At 49.9% G+C, this 17,874-nt stretch overlaps 1 protein-coding gene across 1 annotated transcript; it reads left to right on the top strand.

Annotated features, from left to right (window-relative positions):
* The first annotated feature begins 3,596 nt into the window (after positions 1-3,596).
* LPXN (leupaxin) lies at positions 3,597-17,424 on the top strand. The gene is made up of 9 exons (XM_039533535.1): positions 3,597-3,746; positions 7,043-7,194; positions 7,567-7,619; positions 9,629-9,731; positions 10,328-10,510; positions 10,842-11,015; positions 11,145-11,226; positions 16,186-16,334; positions 16,694-17,424. The coding sequence occupies exons 1-9, from the start codon at positions 3,734-3,736 to the stop codon at positions 16,958-16,960; spliced, it is 1,176 nt and encodes a 391-aa protein (XP_039389469.1). The 5' UTR covers positions 3,597-3,733; the 3' UTR covers positions 16,961-17,424.
* The last annotated feature ends 450 nt before the right edge of the window (positions 17,425-17,874 follow it).

Raw genomic sequence — 17,874 nt, 5'->3', positions numbered from 1 at the left:
TTGAAATTAGGCAATCTATCACCTCCAGATAAAGGGAAGAGCTTAGAAGATGTAAAAGGAAATTTAGTTTGATAGTTTTCTGTTTGGCAAGAACTCACATATCAATCAACATAGTTGGGAAACCCTTATGTCTTTATAGATGTAGCTGTGAAATCCTCGCTTCTGTATTGTTTTGTCATTATAGTTCTCACTTTGCTATTGTTTATTTCCATGGTCTCCGTCTGGTTCTGTGATTGTTTCTGTCTGCTGTATCATTAATTTTGCTGGGTGTAAACTAATTAAGGTAGTGGGATATAATTGGTTAGCTAATCATGTTACAATATGTTAGGATTGGTTAGGTAAATTTCAGTAAAATGATTGGTTAAGGTATAGCTGAGAATATTACTATATAAATTAGGGAAAACAGGAAGTTGGGATTCAAAAATAAGGAAAAAGGAACTTGGATTTAAGCTTGCTGGAAGTTCACCCCAATAAACATCAAATTGTTTGCACCTTTGGACTTCGGGTATTGTTGCTTTCTGTTCATGCGAGAAGGACCAGGGAAGTGGGAGGGTGAAGGAATAAGCCCTCTAACACCCCAGCCCCCTAATTATTTTCATTGCCCTCCACTGGACTATCTCCATTTTGTCCACATCCCTTCTGTACTGGCAGGACCAATACCGGACACAATATTCCAGGTGTGGCCACACCAGTGCCGAATAGAGGGGAATAATCTCTTCCCTTGATCTGGCAATACTCCTACTAATACAGCCCAATATGCCATTAGCCTTCTTGGCAACAAGGGCACACTGCTGACTCATGGAGACCCTACTCCATTGAGAAAGCAAGCAGATCCTGCTACAATATCTGCATGGCTTTGAAGAGCAGCCCTAAGTGGAGCATAATACAGCAATCTAACCTGGAAGTGACAAAGGCCTTGCATGGCTGTGGAAAAATTTGCATTCTTAAGAAAAGGCTGCATCTTTCAACTGCATGAAGGTGGATTCACTGGTAGCTGATGTTACGGATCCCCTCCCGCCTCCAGGGTGCCAGCTGATATACTTGGATACCACTGAGCTTGCCTGCTCCACCAGCCTGAGCGCCCTTACACTGTCCTGCTGAGCCAGGCCCGCAAGCCTCCTCCAGCACATACACCGGTAGGGCCACAACCAGCTGCAGAAAGACACAGACACTGAGATCAGCTCTGCATGGGAAAGCTCAGCTAGGGAATTGCCCAGCACTCAAGTGCACTCCCCCTCTAAAGTGTAAACCCAAAATTGTGGTGGTGTGTGCTGCACAGAGAACTATACAGCATAAGCTCATGAAATTCACCCCCTCCCTCACTGTGGAGGAAGATCTGCACAGCTTTTTGCCCCCAGTTATGAATTCCACAAACTGGTTTTAGAGAAAACAAAAACAAGTTTATTAACTACAAAAGATAGATTTTAAGTGAATATAAGGGATAGCAAACAGATCAAAGCAGATTACCCAGCAAATAAAAAAATATGCCAGCTAAACTTAATACTAAAGAAACTGGTTATAACTGGGTTTCAGAGTGGTATCCATGTTAGTCTATATCAGCAAAAACAACGAGGAGTCCTTGTGGCACCTTAGAGACTAACAAATTTAAGTAATTTTCCCTCTGTTGATATTCACTCCTTCTTGTCAACTGTTGAGAATAGGCCACTTCCACCTTGATTGGATTGGCCTCATTAGCACTGACCCCCCACACTTGGTAAGGCAATTCCCATCTTTTCATGTGCTGTAATACATATACTGCCTACTGTATTTTTCACTCCATGCATCTGATGAAGTGGGTTCTAGCCCACAAAAGCTTATGCCCAAATAAGTTTGTTAGTCTCTAAGGTGCCACAAGGTCTCCTCATTGTTTTTGGTTATAATAAAAAATTTCTCACCCTAAATGTTGTTTTAGGCAGATTGCAGAGTATCTTGAAGGCAAGCTGCATTTGCTTGCAGCTTAAAACTCCAGGTATTTCTTTCACAGGCCAGACACCTTCTCGCCTGGACTCAGTCCTTCTTCGCTCCTCCCCACCCCAGTCTTTGTTTCTTATATGTTTTCAGAAGTCATCCTGGGCGGGGATTCAGTGAATAATGAGCCCCAATCATCTCACTCCCAATCTTAAAAGTTAGGAATATTGACTATACAGCTGTAGTACAAAAGTGTTTGTATCTGGGAAATGCCCACCAGACAGAATCCTGCAGTGTCAAAGCAGCCATGAATCAAAGCAAGGTGGGAGATTAGCATCTTTAAAGACCTATTGTTCCCCTTAATGGTTCATTGATTTGTCCCCAGCTAACCAGCCAGACTGATTGCATTCTGTCTGGTGGGCATTCCCCAGATGCAAACACTTTTGTACACAGCTGTATAGTCAATATTCCTAACTTTAGCTATAAAAATGATACATGCATACAAACAGGATAATCATATTCAGTAAATCATAACCTTTCCAGTGATATCTCACAAGACCCATCTTGCGTAAAATACATCTTAAATATGCTAAAATAATGTTATAACAATATTTCTATGAAGAATATGGGGCGTAGTGTCACACCTGGGAATCCAAGGGCAGACTGGTGGCCAAAAAAAAGTTTGCTGAAATTGCAGACCTCTTTGGGGAGGTAACTGCTGATGGATGGAGCAGTGCGATCCTTGCCAGTTTCTCTAGTTGCTCCCCTTTGCTAACCAACATTTTCATCTTTCCCAAATGAGTGCCTCTTGACTTGTTTGTATCCAACATCTCAGTCAACTTTCTTGCAGAGCCTTATCTCAGCAAGGCACTGGGAAAGCAAGGAAACTGCATGGTCCAGATCTGACGGAAAGGAGACATAGAGAAGAGCGTACTGAAGCCACTGCACCCCAAACACCTCCATATCCTTGGGCAGTCTGGAGCAGGAAGGAGCCTTGCGGGGCCTCACCTAAGAGGGCTGGATGAAAAGCTGCCTGATGGTCCCAGAAAGCATCCAGTGCCTCATCCCTCCCTGCTAGATGTCACAGGCTTGTCAGCAACACTTCAGACTGAAAGGTATCGAAGGCTGTTGCTAGATCTATTATAATCTACATGGCCCCATGACCATTGTTCATCTGCAGAAGGAAATCGGCGATGGAGAATGCTGATGCTGCCTCTGCACCATGTGTAGGCTGGAAACTAGTTTGGTGCAGATTCCTCCAGCTTTCTGAACGCTGTTAAGCTGGAACTTCCGTCCCATGACCTATGCAGTGAACTTCCCCAGAAAGGGTAGGCTTGGGACAAAATGGTAACAGATAAAGATATTAACATTGTAGGGTGGTTTCTTGAGCAATTAACAATCCCCATCACTAATGGATCTTTGCTGGCTTTCAAGAGCCATGAGGGGTTTTTCACCCATTAACTCCCACCAGAATGGGTTCAGAGATAGTGTCACTGTGTACAATTGCTCTCCTGGACGCAGGGTCAGCAGAGTGCCCTGATCACGTGGAAGAAAGCACCCAGATCACCTTTGTGGTAGATCTGTAAGACTCTGCCTGGGCCAGTCCTCCCTGCTTTCGCTTCTCAATGATTTGAGTTCATCATGCTTTAGTTGAAACATGTGACCCACGCAAAAAGTCCCCGGCCTCTAAAGAGAGGAAGTGCGGCTGAAGAGAGGAACTGAAAGTTCCTCTCGCTCATTGCCTCGCTCATTTCCCCTGTGATCCTGCCACCCGACACATCTTGGCTTTCCTCCTTAGCGCAAAGGGGAGACAGCGCTCTGTGCAATGGATGACTTGGGTAAGTGCACCCCCCTTCCAGTGGAAGAGCAAGGAGTGGACTCTTTTGTTAGGCCCCCAGATTGGGTTTGATGCTGACACCACAGCATCCAGGCTACCAGGAGGGCATGAGGATTTCTGTCTTTCATCTTCTCTTCTACTCTTTTTTCCTCCCCTGAATTGCAAATTTAGAAGACGAAACAGAAGGGGCTGAGACTCTAATATACCCTTTGCAGCATGACCCCTCTCTTCCCAGTTAAAGAGGTGCCTGGAGGATGGTTACAATGAAGCTGTGTGCTACTAAGGGCATTGGAGAGGAGAGCAGACTGCACCAGTGTTGAGAACTAACAGTTGTTACTGTGTTTCAGGAAATGCAGAGAGTTAGCAAAGGCTAATTGGCGATGGACGTGTGATACCAAAGGCTGGGTGATGACTGAGAGGGAGATGTCTGATAATGATGTATCAAGAGGACGTGATAATGAGATAGATAGAGAGACCAGTGTGTAGGGTGGCTAACCTCAACAAGGGACAGTCATCACACAGATGGAAAGAAAATGGCGGGAGGTGATGATTAAGAGGTTCTGTTGGGTGGGGTTTCTGCCCCCCCTGACTTATAATGGAAGGACAAGGGGACTGTGAGTGAAATTTAAAAGGTGGCGAGTTCAAAATGGTTAAAAGAAAATCTTTCCCCATGCAGACTGTGGAACTCCTTGCCACAAGATGTAAGTAAGGCCAAGAACTTAGCAGGAGTCAAAAAGGGATTGGACACAGATCGATAACTGGATGTTCTGCTTATAATGGTGCTTGCATACATTTTTGGAAGAGATATTAAACCTCATGCTTCAGTATTTAGGCCAGCCTCTAACCACTAGGAATTAAGAAGTTTCTTGCACCTTCCTGTTAAGTGCCTGGTGCTGGCCACTGTCGGTGAGAGGGTACTGGCCTAGATGGTTGTCCAGTCTGATCCAGCCTGGCAGTAGCAATGTTTCAGAAGTGGCTGCTCAGCACGCAGGGCCTGTTTCCAGATTAGGAAGATCAGTCTTACTGGCTTTGCACAACCCAGCAATCTGATGGTTTTACTATCTCTCTGGGTCCTTATTTGACTCCCATCACTGTAGTATTCGAGCACCTCACGGATATGTGATTTATCTTCAAAACACCCCTGGTAAGTAGGGGAGTATTATTACAAGGGGACACTGAGTGAAATTAAAAGTTGGTGAGATCAAAATTGATAAAAGGAAATACTTTCCCGCACAGTGCCTAAATAGACTGTGGAACTCCTTTGCCATAAGATGAAACAGACAGAAAGCTGAGGCACCTTCATGTCTCTTCTTAAATCTCCTGCCACGATGCCTAAGAAACAATTGACACACAGCTTGTGTGCTGTGACTGCTGCTTATTACACTGACCGCAATAATAATACCAAGCTCGTCTATATCAGTTCTCATCAGTAGATCTCAAAATGATTTATGATGGCAAGCAGTATAATTTCCCCCATTTTAAAGATGGGGAAAGTGAGGGGAAGTGACTTACCAAAGGTCATCCAGTGGGCCAGTGGCAGAAGATCCTGGGTCTCCAGGGTTAGCACATGCTCCACCTATTGGCTATATCCACCAGATGTCTTGACTGAAAGCATCATGAGTCTTTTCATGATCTGAGTGTTCAGCATCTAGCACAAAGGGTCCCTGACTGGGGCCTCTAGCTGTATGCCCAATATAAAGAAGAGTGACAGGAAGGTGAGGTGACTTCCCTAAGGTCACACCGGATGGTGGTAGCGCTGGGAATCAAGCCCACGTGTCCTGAACTACAAGCTGGTACCTTAGCCACAAGACTGGCTGTCTTGTTATTGCAGTAGTACTGAGAAACCACAGGCTTGAAAAGGAGGGCCCGTTGTGTATAAACAAAGCATTGGTCCCTGCTCCAAAGATCTTACCAGCTAAGGAGAAGAAGGACACATGCTACCTCTTTGGCCCAAACGTTTAACCAATGTTCCAGGCCTTGCTGACTTGTTCCTGTTAGGATGAGAAATCAGAGCTATGAGTCAGATCTGTTGTTTGGTGCAATCCTGTTCATTTACACAGAATGGACACAAAGTCCCATTTCCCTGCACACTATAGAAAAACAACAATGAGAGATTGTTTCCTTGCTCAGAAATCCAAGTCTACATTTCCAGAGAGTACTCCAAACAAGCACTGTCTTTTTGTCTTCCTCCCAGGGCTATGTTCATGGCGGCTTCGCTTGATTATTGCCTCTCTTCTCTCGCTCACACACACAGCTTGCCAAACAATTCCCTGGTCCTTTTGTTTTCAGTCAGTCCCAGGGAAACCATTTTCTTTCTCCCTGACTTAGTTCTGGCTCAAGCCTTTTCCTGCAGCCTTGGATGGTGGCTTCTACTGTTTCCCACTATCACTACATAGACAACTTAATTGCTCCTTCCATCTAGCCTGAATGAAGGATGATGAACACAGCCATCAGCCTCAACCTGGTCTATGATTTATGGCTGCCATTGACACCCTCTTGCATAACATACACATAGGATGGGGGAAAGAGAGGCAGTGGAACACATGCAATTTGTTGTGTACATTTTGATAGTGAGGTCATTTAGCTGACTGTCTACATCAATACATCAGTAATAGCTACTTTCTCAGGTTGCCCCTCGACCTAGGCATTTTAGGCTGGGATTTCCAAAGGACCCTTAAGGTTTCAGGTGCCAGACTCACATTCACTTTCAGTGGCAGTTGGGTGCTGAACATCCTTAGGCTCTCTGGCAAACAACAAGCTAAATGTTGGATGATTCTTATGGGTGTTGTGGCAGACAGAGCATCAGAAGAGAGATATAAGAATGATTCAAGGTCTGGAAAACCTTAATGAAAGACTTAAGAAGCTCAATCAAATTAGCTTATCCAAGAGAAGGTTAAGAGGAGACTTGACTAAATTCCCTGTAAGCCGTGTGGCCGTGCAGCAACCTATTTAGCGCCACCCACCTGGGGACTCTCCTGACCCCCACTTAGCCCAGCCCTGGACCTGCCACGGTCAGAGTGGCCCGGCCCGAGGCATGGCCGGGGTGGTGCGGCCTGACCCTGGAGTGGCCCAGACCCAGGTGCAGCTGGAGCAGGCCGGCCATGCCTGGGGCTGGGCTGCTCCGGCCCCAGCAGGTCCAGGCCACAGGTTGAGTTGGGGCCGGGAGAGGGGCACCCCTCCTGCAGCAGGTTGGGGCCCACGTGCTGGTGCAGGGAGAGAGCGCTGGGGGAAGTGTTATGTGTCTGGTGTGGAGGGCACCGTTTATATTGTTTGTCTCTAACTGTTTTTTTTGTTCAGATGCTTTGCTGGCAGAACTGGAACAAAGCTCTAAGGAGCCCAAAGGGGGCTATTGCCTTCTGACACACAGCTCCAGTGAGCAGAAACCAGCCGCAGCAGTGCCCCAGACCGGAGCTGTCCAGAACGAGAAGCTAGTCGCCTCAGGGACCCAGGTATTCCCATTAGTGCCTACAAGGGCTGCCGACACACAAGGTACCCGGCAGAAATCCATCCTCTACAACAGGAAGGCTGAGATCCTGCAGAACTCAGCACATGAAGGTTGTCCCACGCAGACAGTTGCATCTGTGCCCTAGAGATGTTACGGGCCCATCCAGCCCCTCCTGCCTATCATTTAGGAGAATGCCCAGAGTGGAGGAAAAACAACAAGGAGTCTGGTGGCACCTTAAAGATGACCAGTTAACCACTAATTCTCCTTAATTAGACATGTTCACAGTGAGGCAGGATCTGGAAATACAGTATAACTGGACTGGGTGTAGGGAAAGGGGCTGCTTCCTTTGTGTATCCCTTGCTCTTTGTGTTTCCAGGTACAGTCTGCATTTACTCGGCTCCCGGAATCAGAGGACAAAAATGTCTACAGGTAAATGCTGTATCAGGGAGGGAAAGCTGTTTTATTGATCCTTCCAGTACACCCATCTGTATCTCCTCAGCACTGCTTCCTACAAACACCTGCTCCCCCATGAGGCTTAATGAAAAATTAACCCTACCCTGATCCCCAGCCATGGCCGGACAGAGCCGGTTTGAGGTGGCACTGCCCATACCAGCCCTTCTCTGGTGGCCTTGTCAGTTTCTGCAGGTTCTAAGCATGGGTCAAAAAGAAGTTTCCAACCCTTCTGGCTGTGCCCATCTCAGTCTGAACAGGACCCAGTTCAGGGCTGAGTCTGCAGGCAGGCGGGGGGAAGGGGGGACATCGAATGAGGCCTAAACATGGCAGAACTGCCAGTGTGGAGGAGGGCTTTGGTGGCGCAGAGGAGTTACCAGTGGATCTGCCATTATACAAATCAACAGGCTAAACACTCCCTACAGAAGGTGGAGAGAATCCATCACCTCTGCTTACAACCAGTGGACTGGTAATAGTGACCACAGTGCAGCAAAACTGAACCAAGCTACCAGTTGGTACCTGTGTGCCCAAGCCTCCTCGGCTCCCTGTGCTGCCCGATGTGAAGTGTGGCACAGGATGGGCTAGGAGGGAGCTGTACTAGTGGGTTAATTATTTATTTGTATTGGGGTAGCAGAGGCTTCAATCAAGATCACCCCATTGTCCTAACTGCTGTACACTTGGCAAAAAGGCCTCTAGCCTGAAGGCCTTACAATCTTTGATTAAAATAGCTGAATTGGGAGCTTAATAATGATTTAAATGTCACATTGTTCTTTAAGTCATTGCTGACCATTGTACAAGAAATATCCAGTTACTGGAAGGCTGTGGGTGGTACTTGGGGGGTGAGAGGGGTTTGGTTAAGGGGGTGGTGGCTGGAGAGTTTGTAGGCCAGGTTGGGTAAGGGGATGGTCTCTGGATTGGTAAGGGGGTGGTACCTGGGTGTGTGGGAGTGACTTGGCTAAGGGGGTGGTACCTGGGTGTGTGGGAGTGACGTGGCTAAGGGGGTGGTACCTGGGTGTGTGGGAGTGACGTGGCAAAGGGGATGGTACAGGAGTGGCTTGGCTAAGGGGATGGTATCTGGGTGTGTGGGAGTGACATGGCTAAGGGGATGGTATCTGGGTGTGTGGGTATGCCTTGGCTAATGGAGGAGCAGCTAGGTGTGTGGGAGTGGCTTGGCTAAGGGGATGGTACATGGGTGTGTGGGAGTGATGTGGCAAAGGAGATGGTACATGGGTGTGTGGGAGTGATGTGGCTAAGGGGGTGGTATCTAGGTGTGTGGGCATGAGTTGGCTAAGGGGGTGGTACCTGGGTACCCCCATCTCTCCACTGACCCTCTCCCCAGTTACTAATCCTTTCCTCTTCTTCCTCCTCCACTAGTTTCTTTTTATACTCCTCCCCCTCCAAACACCCAGAACTGACTCCACCCCTCCCTCCCTGCCACTAGTTCAGTGGGCCATTGCTCGCTGACTGGGTATTGAGGGAAAACTTCCCTAAACTCCACAGCTCCCTCCCCAGACACATCCCCACCTGTCCTGCCCGCCACTCACAAGTCCCTGAATGTATTTAGTGCCTGTCTACATGGGAACACTCAGGAAAGCTCATCTAAATGACCCTTAAATGGGGTTAGTTAAACCTCATTAAACCCCGGTGTGGATGTTCTCGTTCAGAATTAAAGTGCCCTTAATTCAGTTTATCTTAATTCTGTTCCTGAACAGGAACACCCGGCATCTGCTCTGGGGGTCAGATGATCACTGACGATGGGGAGATGCATTTGTTTCCCTTCTCTAGGGGTGTCCCTCACACCCTGCTCTACTTCCATGCTCACTGGGGTGGGCACCATGCTTCCAGTGAACACTTTGGTGTTCCTGTGGTCTGGTGGTGGCAGGGAAGATCTGGCTGCTGGGAGCTGAGTAAAGGGGGCTCCTGGTGGGGATGAAGCCATGACCTACTCTCTTTGACGCGGCTCATGGATGTCTCTCTTCCACCCGCAGTGAGGTTCCAACTCCGCAGCTGTCGCTTCCTTCCCCTCCTCCCCCGACAGCTGCTCAGCAGCTGGACGACCTCTTATCTCATTTGGGCCAGATGCAGTCCAAGGTGAGTCCTGGCCACGCAACCCCCTCCTCCAAAAGAACCGGGGGCACCACTTGGCAAAGCTTCAGTTGAGATGCAGGCCCTGGGCTCTTCCTTTGGAATGGCCCCTGCCCAGGGCTGGATTAACCTTTTGTTGGGCCCAGCACTGCTGGGCTCTGGCCCCACCCTCCCACTCTGCCCCCGCTCTGCCCTGAGACCACACCCCTGCTCAAGCCTCGTCCCCTGAGGCCCCGACCACCACTTGCATGGGGTGGGTGGGGGTTCAGAGGAGCGAGTGGTGGGCGGGGCCTGTGCAGCGGAAGAGACCAAGTGGGGTCGGGGCCTCAGGACAGCACGCAGGTGGAGTTGGGGAGCAGGGCCATGGTCTGGGCTCCGGGACCCCTTCTGAGTGTGGGCCTGGCACCATGGTGCCATTGGCAACCTGGTACTGCCCTGTCCCACGTTCCAGCTGGCAATGGCAAAGCCTGGCACTGGTGGGTCCCATGTGCAGTAGAAACAGCTCCCTAGGTGAGAGGAAAAGGGGGGAGCTGTAGGGCACAGCCCCTGGCGGGAACATGAAGCTGAACATTCTCACAGCCTCGTCTCCTCCTTTGTGGCAGATCTCAGCGGTGGGTTCTGCCGCGGAGCCGGAACGTGCCAAGGGGCCGTCAGCAGTGGGGCCAAGTCCCGGCAGCACCCTTGAGAGCATGCTGGGGGGCCTGACGCAAGAGCTGCAGGACCTCGGCATCTCTGCCGTGCCTAAGGGCGACTGCGCTTCCTGCCGCAAACCCATCGCTGGAAAGGTGAGAGGGGATGGCATGGGCCCTGCGGCTGTCAGTCTCTCTGCATGTCCCTCTGTCTCACCGGGGTTGGATCCTTCCACTCTTGATTGCTCAGAGCTTGGTCGGACAGTGTATTTCCCCCCGTCCCTCCTTTAGGGGAGGGGATCTCTTTCCCCCCAAAATGTCCTACAACACCTGAGTCTCCTGCTCTCAAAGCTACCACCTCTAGGACTATGGGAGGGTCCCTATTCCTATCATGGCTTCCCCAGACTGCTGGGTCCCCCGTGTACCGATGGGCTCCGTGGCTGAGATTCTCTGGGCAAAGACTTCCTGGGTTTTGTCCTGTCTCTAGATGATAACTGCTCTGGGGAAGACGTGGCATCCCGAGCACTTCACCTGCACCCAGTGCGGACAGGAGATCGGCTCCAGCACTTTCTTTGAGCGAGGCGGGTTGGCGTACTGCCAGGAGGATTATCACCAGCTCTTCTCCCCCCGCTGTGCCTACTGTGCCGCGCCCATCCTGGCGGTAAATGGAGCTGGCTCTGCCCTCCTGGTTCTAACTCCAGCCAGGGGAGGTTCCTGGTTGGATTAGCCCCTCTACCCTCGTAGTTCTCTGCCCATAGCGCACGCCCCAGTCACCTCATTCTCTTTGCAGAAAGTCCTGACGGCCATGGACAAGACTTGGCACCCGGAGCACTTCTTCTGTGCTCACTGTGGGAAGGTGTTCAGCAATGACGGTGCGTCCCTTGCTCTTCTCCTGCCCTACGTAGAAAGTTGGGATTCCGCGGGGATCTAGGCCTCTCTCTTGATGCACAGTCCCGCTGCTATTCCAGCCCTGGCCTCCCCCCAAAAGCTTTGCTTATGCCTTCAATCCTGACCCGCAGGCCCCTGTTATCCCCACCCCTGCTCTGCCCATGCCCCTCAATCCCGACTGCAACCGCCTGCTATCTTAGCTCTGGCCTTCCTCCTACACTTCTGCCAGTTCCCCATATTCCTTACTTGGGTTCCCCACCCTCCCGCCTCCAGCTATCCTACCCTGGGCCTCTGGTCGTGAGTTGTGATTCTGTCAGGTGCACAGATCAGGGACAGTTCTGGAAGGGAGCAGTCGTTTCGCTGGGCACTCGCTGCTAAAGTGCTTAGTCATATGAGTAGATTCCCTCCCTCTGAGGCCCTACGGGATGCAGGCTTTGGGGCCAGAGCTCCGGCCATTAGCACCAGTGTGGAGTGCTGGTTACCATTCCCCATAGGTGTCACACAGACAGCGTTTAACTGTGTCATGGTGGCACAGCGGAACCTGTAACAACCCCGGTGACCACTTGCTCACAGCCCAGCCAGTGGCATGAAATCCCCACAGCAGCAGCTGTTGTCCATCCATGTATTTTGCCATCAGTTCCCCTTTAAGGCCCCATCTCCCTCCCCCCCTGCAGTGTGCGTGTGTGTTAATTGCTTGCTTGCTGTGCCACCCGGGCTAGGTGCTCCTTAATTTCCCCAGGTGGCCAGAGGAAAAACACTCCGTTCCTGCCAAGGGATTGGTTCTCTAGGCAGGCACTCAGCAGCTGTGTTCCCGCCAGCCCTGCTCAGTAATTGGCACCTGAGAGAGAGCCGGTGCTGAGGGCCTCGCTCATTCCCACGCTGCTAATTACAGCAGTGTTGTGGAAAGTTTAACTGATAAGTTCAGGCCCCAGCTCCTCTTGGGGCCGGTTCTTTCTTTGTCCCCTCCTGCATCCTGTCTTTGTTCTCCAGGGGGCCTCTCTCCCCACAGCAGTGACTTCTTGTTAGTGCTAAGTCTGAGGAGTTTGGCTAGCGATAGGCTGCTTATTCACCGGAGCAGGGACTGTGCACTGTATTGTAAAATGGGGCCATGATCCTAACCTCTTCCATGATCCCAATACTATTCTTGGCACAGTGATCTTGCCTTATCGCAGCTCAGTCCCTACAGGTGGCAGCCAGTTCTGCCTGCACCCGTCTCTTGTAGCACACTCCGTTGTCATGAAATTGTCTAACTCAGCTCATTGGCTGGTGGGCAGAATTTGAATTCCTGCATTTAGGGATGTCTGGCTTGTTCTAGGAATCCACCTCCTGCCTTTACTATTATTCATTATTATGGTAACACCTAGAGACTCCAGCTGAGATCAGGGCCCCATCATGCCAGGCGCTGCCCAGACACACAAGGAGAGACAGGCCCTGCCCCAGGTATCAGGGCCCCATTGTGCTGGGCACTGCACGGACATGGTGAGAGAAAGTCCTGGCCCTAAAGAGCTTCTTGGCTAAGTAGACAAGATGAAGGTTGGGAGAATGGAAGGATCGCTATCTTCATTTTATAGAAGGGGAACTCAGGTCCAGAGAGAAGTGACTTGTCAAGGTCACACAGGGAGTCTGTGACAGAGCTGGGCACTGGATCCAAATTTGAGGGTCCAGTGCAAGGCCCAGTGTAAGCACAAACCCAGCCTTTCTCTGCAAGGCAGGGCAATTATCTGAGAGAGTTCTCATCAGTGACTGGGAAAGTCATGAAGCAACATCCAGTGGTCTCAGATTTTTAAAGAACAGGAGGACTTGTGGCACCTTAGAGACTAACACATTTATTTCATCATGGGCTTTCGAGGGCTACAGCTCACTTCTTCGGATGCATAGAATGGAACACACAGACAGGAGATGTTTATACATACAGAGAACATGAGAAGGTGGAAGTACGCATACCAACAGGAAGAGTCTAATCAATTGAGATGAGCTATCATCATCAGGAGAAAAAAAACTTTTGAAGTGATAATTAAGATGACCCATAGAAGGCGTGAGGAGAACTTAACATAGGGAAATAGATTCAATATTGTAATGACCCAACCATTCCCAGTCTCTGTTTAGGCCTGAGTTAATTGTCTCTAATTTGCATATTAATTCAAGTTCAGCAGTCTCTCTTTGGAGTCTGTTTTTGAAGTTTTTTTGTTGCAAAATTGCCACCTTCAAGTCTGTCACTGAGTGGTTAGAGAGGTTGAAGTGTTCTCCCACTGGTTTTTGAATGTTATGATTCCTGATGTCAGATTTGTGTCCATTTATTCTTTTGCGTAGAGACTGTCCGGTTTGGTCAATGTACATGGCAGAGGGGCATTGCTGGCACATGATGGCATATATCATGTTTTTAAAGGTATTTCAGGAATTGTTGTGCTCAGCGTTCATAGAATCATAGAAGAGTACGGTTGGAAGAGACGTCCGGAGGTCATCTAATCCAACCCCCTGCTCAAAGCAGGACCAATCTCCAACTAAATCATCCCAGCCAGGGCTTTGTCAAGCCGGGCCTTAAATACCTATAAGGAAGAAGATTCCACCACCTCCCTAGGTAACCCATTCCAGTGCTTCACCACCCTCCTAGTGAAATAGTGTTTCCTAATATCCAACCTAGACCTCCCTCACTGCAACTTGAGACCATTGCTCCTTGTTCTGTCATCTCCTACCACTGAGAACAGCCGAGTTCCATACCCTTTGGAATTCCCCTTCAGATAGTTGGAGGATGCTATCAAATCCCCCCTCACTCTTCTCTTCTGCAGACTAAATAAGCCCAGTTCCCTCAGCCTTTCCTTGTAAGTCATGTGCCCCAGCCCCCTGATCATTTTCGCTGCCCTCTGCTGGACTCTCTCCAATATGTCCACATCCTTTCTGTAGTGGGGGGCCCAAAACTGGATGCAGTACTCCAGGTGTGGCCTCACCAGTGCCGAATAGAGGGGAAAAATCACTTCCCTCGACCTGCTGGCAGTGCTCCTACTAATGCAGCCCAATATGCCGTTAGCCTTCTTGACAACAAGGGCACACTGTTGACTCATATCCAGCTTCTCATCCACTGTAACTCCTAGGTCCTTTTCTGCAGAATTGCTGCTTAGCCAGTTGGTCCTCAGCCTGTAGTGGTGCATGGGATTCTTCCATCCTAAGTGCAGGACTCTGTACTTGTCCTTGTTGAATCTCATCAGATTTCTTTTGGCCCAGTCCTCCAATTTGTCTTGGTCATTTTGGACCCTATCCCTACCTTCCAGTGTATCTACCTCTCTCCCCAGCTTAGTGTCATCTGTGAACTTGCTGAGGTTGCAATTTATCCCATCATCCAGATCATTAATAAAGATGTTGAACAAAATTGGCCCCAGGACCGACCCCTGGGGCACTTCGCTTGATACTGGCTGCCAACTAGACATTGAGCCGTTGGTCACTACCCGTTGAGCCTGACAATCTAGCCAGCTTTCTATCCACCTTATAGTCCATTCATCCAATCCACACTTTTTTAACTTGCTGGCAAGAATATTGTGGGAGACCATAACAAAAGCTTTGCTAAAATCAAAATATATCCCGTCCACTGCTTTCCCCATATCCACAGAGCCAATTATCTCATCATAGAAGGCAATCAGGTTGGTCAGGCATGACTTGCCCTTGGTGAATCCATGTTGACTGTTCCTGATCACCTTCCTCTCCTCCAAGTGCTTCAAAATGGTTTCCTTGAGGACCTGCTCCATGATTTTTCCAGGGGCTGAGGTGAGGCTGACCGGTCTGTAGTTCCCCAGGTTCTCCTCCTTCCCTTTTTTAAAGATGGGCACAATATTTGCCTTTTTCCAATTGTCTGGGACCTCCCCCAATCACCATATGTTTTCAAAGATAATGGCCAATGGCTCTGGAGTTACATCAGCCAATTCTCTCAGCACCCTTGGACACATTAGATCTGGACCCATGGACTTGTGCATGTCCAGCTTTTCTAAATAGTCCTTAACCTGTTCTCTCACTGCTGAGGGCTGCTCACCTCCTCCCCAGACTGTGTTGCCCAGTGCAGCAGTGTGGGAGCTGTCCTTGTCTGTGAAGACCGAGGCAAAAAAAGCATTGAGTACTTCAGCTTTTTCCACATCATCGGTCACTAGGTCGCCTCCCCCATTCAATAAGGGTCCCACCCTTTCCCTGACCTTCTTCTTGTTGCTAACATACCTGTAGAAACCCTTCTTGTTACTCTTAACAACCCTTGCTAGCTGCAACTCCAATTGTGCCTTGGCCTTCCTGATTACATCCCTGCATGCTCTAGCAATATTTTTATACTCCTCCCTAGTCATCTGTCCAAGTTTCCACTTCTTGTAAGCTTCCTTTTTGTGCTTAAACTCACCGAAGATTTAACTGTTAAGCCAAGCTGGTCGCTACCATATTTGCTATTCTTTCTGCACATCTGGATGGTTTGTTCCTGCACCTTCAATAAGTCTTCTTTAAAATACAGCCAGGACTCTTTTCCCCCTCAAATTAGCTCCATAGTGTTGCAATGCCTGACTGATTTAGGAGCTAAAATCTCATTTTCAAAAGGGATTTAGGCACTTTCTGCCACTTAGGCTCCTAAATCAGTTAGTCATCAGAACACTAAGGACAGCAATGTCTAAATGCCTTTGAAAATCTGGGCCATAGGGACTAGTGAGAATCTCTCCCTGTAATTCCCGAGTTTGGCAACGGGGAGCAAATGAGAAGGAACGCAGGAGTGTGGCATGAGAAATTTGCATCTTAAAGAGGAATATCCCTGCGCAGTGTTTGTTGCCCAAGCCCAGCATGAATCGGAGTGGGCAGTGTAACTCAGGTACATTCTCTGGCTCCTTGGGGTAGGTTTGGAGCTTGGCAGGAGGAGTCCCTCTCTGTGTCTTCCCATGGGATTCCAGTGCACTTCATGGATGTCTTCTCCCTGCTCGCCTCCGCAGGTTTCCACGAGAAGAGCGGGAAGCCGTACTGCCAGAAGGACTTCCTGGCCATGTTCTCTCCTAAATGCAGAGCCTGTGAGCGGCCGGTGATGGACAACTACCTGTCCGCACTCCAGGGTGTCTGGCACCCCGAGTGCTTTGTGTGTGGGGTGAGTGTGCGGATTCCCACACAGGGGGCTGCAGGGACACCTGGGCTTTCATCTTCAGGAAGGTGATGCAGGGCATGGCCAGGTGAGGGTCAGGAGGTTCTTCCCTACGGAGCACTAAGAACCTCTATAGCAGCTGAGTGTGAGCCCAGCTCCCTTATGGGGGATGGCTGCGTGAAGCATCAGGGTAGAGGGGCCAAGGGCTAGATGGGTGAGGGGACTAGGTCCCATATGGGGGTTGGATGGGCAAGGGAGCAGGGCCCATATGGGGGCCAGATGGGTGAGGGGGCAGAACACCATATGCAGGTTGGCGAGGTGCTTAGTTAGGGATGAGGTCTCAATGCTCCCTCACCCTCCCTCAGGACTGTTTCAGCAGCTTCACCACTGGCTCCTTCTTCGAGATAGACGGCCGCCCCTACTGCGAGCTTCACTTCCACGAGCGCCAGGGCTCGTTGTGCCACGGCTGTGGGAAGCCCATCACCGGGCGCTGCATCAGCGCCATGGGGCGCCGGTTCCACCCCGAGCACTTCATCTGCGCCTTCTGTCTGGGCCAGCTGCAGAAGGGCACCTTCCGGGACCACGGCGACAAAGCCTACTGCCAGGCCTGCTACGGCAAGCTCTTCGTGTGACTCCCGCGCTGGCCCGAGGGGAGGGGGCTACGTACCGAAACTGGCTCTGTGGGACAGCCTCCTCTGGCATCCTCAGCCAGGGGCTGAGATACAGGGAGAGGGTCCACAGACCAGAATCAACAAAGAACAGCCTCCTTCAACGAGCCCGAACCACTGATTGTTTGAATCAATAGCGCTCCATTGATGTCCTTGCTGGTAAATATTAGCTGAAGGTCTGGCCCAATATGTTTGGAGAGTGGGGGGGGGTTCCCTCCCCAGCGACAGCCACTGTGGTCTCCTTCCCAGGAACCTGCCCCTTGGTCATCCCTTCCTGGACGTTCTGCTCCTTCAGACTGTGCTCTGCTTCTCTCCCCTCCAATGCACGACTTCACCTGCTCCTCTGTTCTCACCTTTGAGCTATACTCCTGGTAGATGTAACCGGATGAGGGCACTGCCTGGAAATAAACACCTTGGCATTCTCTGCAGCTGATTCTGCGTATAGGTTTGGACAGGGATGTGGGGGGAGGGGAAGGATTGATTCTGAGACTTCCAAAACTGCATCCCAGGAGTTCACCTGAGAGGGGAACAATAAGGATAAAGAACAAACGCAGTGGGGTCAAGAGGTGGGATAGAACGTTTCGGTTTTGGGGAAGCAGGTTAACATATAACAAGCTCATTGCTCCAGGTAAAGATCCGGATCCCTCCGGCAGCTGATATGTCCCTTTGATTAGCAGAATCCTTCTTTATTTTCCGTTCCCGGGCCATTATATCCCCGTTTCCATTTTGGGCTCCTCTCGGAACGGCCCAACCCGATTAGACTCCCACATCCTTCTAGCCCAGTCTCCTGTCTCCGACATTGGCAGTATTAGATACTGCAAAGGAAAGTGTAAGAACCCTGCAGTAGAAGATGTGGGATAATCTGCCCCTTGCATTAG

The sequence above is a fragment of the Mauremys reevesii genome, linkage group 4, assembly GCF_016161935.1.
Source record: "Mauremys reevesii isolate NIE-2019 linkage group 4, ASM1616193v1, whole genome shotgun sequence".
In the NCBI taxonomy this organism is placed as follows: Eukaryota; Metazoa; Chordata; order Testudines; family Geoemydidae; genus Mauremys; species Mauremys reevesii.
The sequence above is the reverse complement of the archived record's forward strand: the minus strand, read 5'-3'. Positions and strand labels throughout refer to the sequence as shown.

Bases quoted from the DNA above. Each gene is read 5' to 3' on its own strand.
- LPXN (XM_039533535.1), top strand. The intron at 7,620-9,628 runs GTAAATGCTGTA...TTCCACCCGCAG, and splicing joins GAGGACAAAAATGTCTACAG to TGAGGTTCCAACTCCGCAGC. The intron at 16,335-16,693 runs GTGAGTGTGCGG...ACCCTCCCTCAG, and splicing joins CCGAGTGCTTTGTGTGTGGG to GACTGTTTCAGCAGCTTCAC.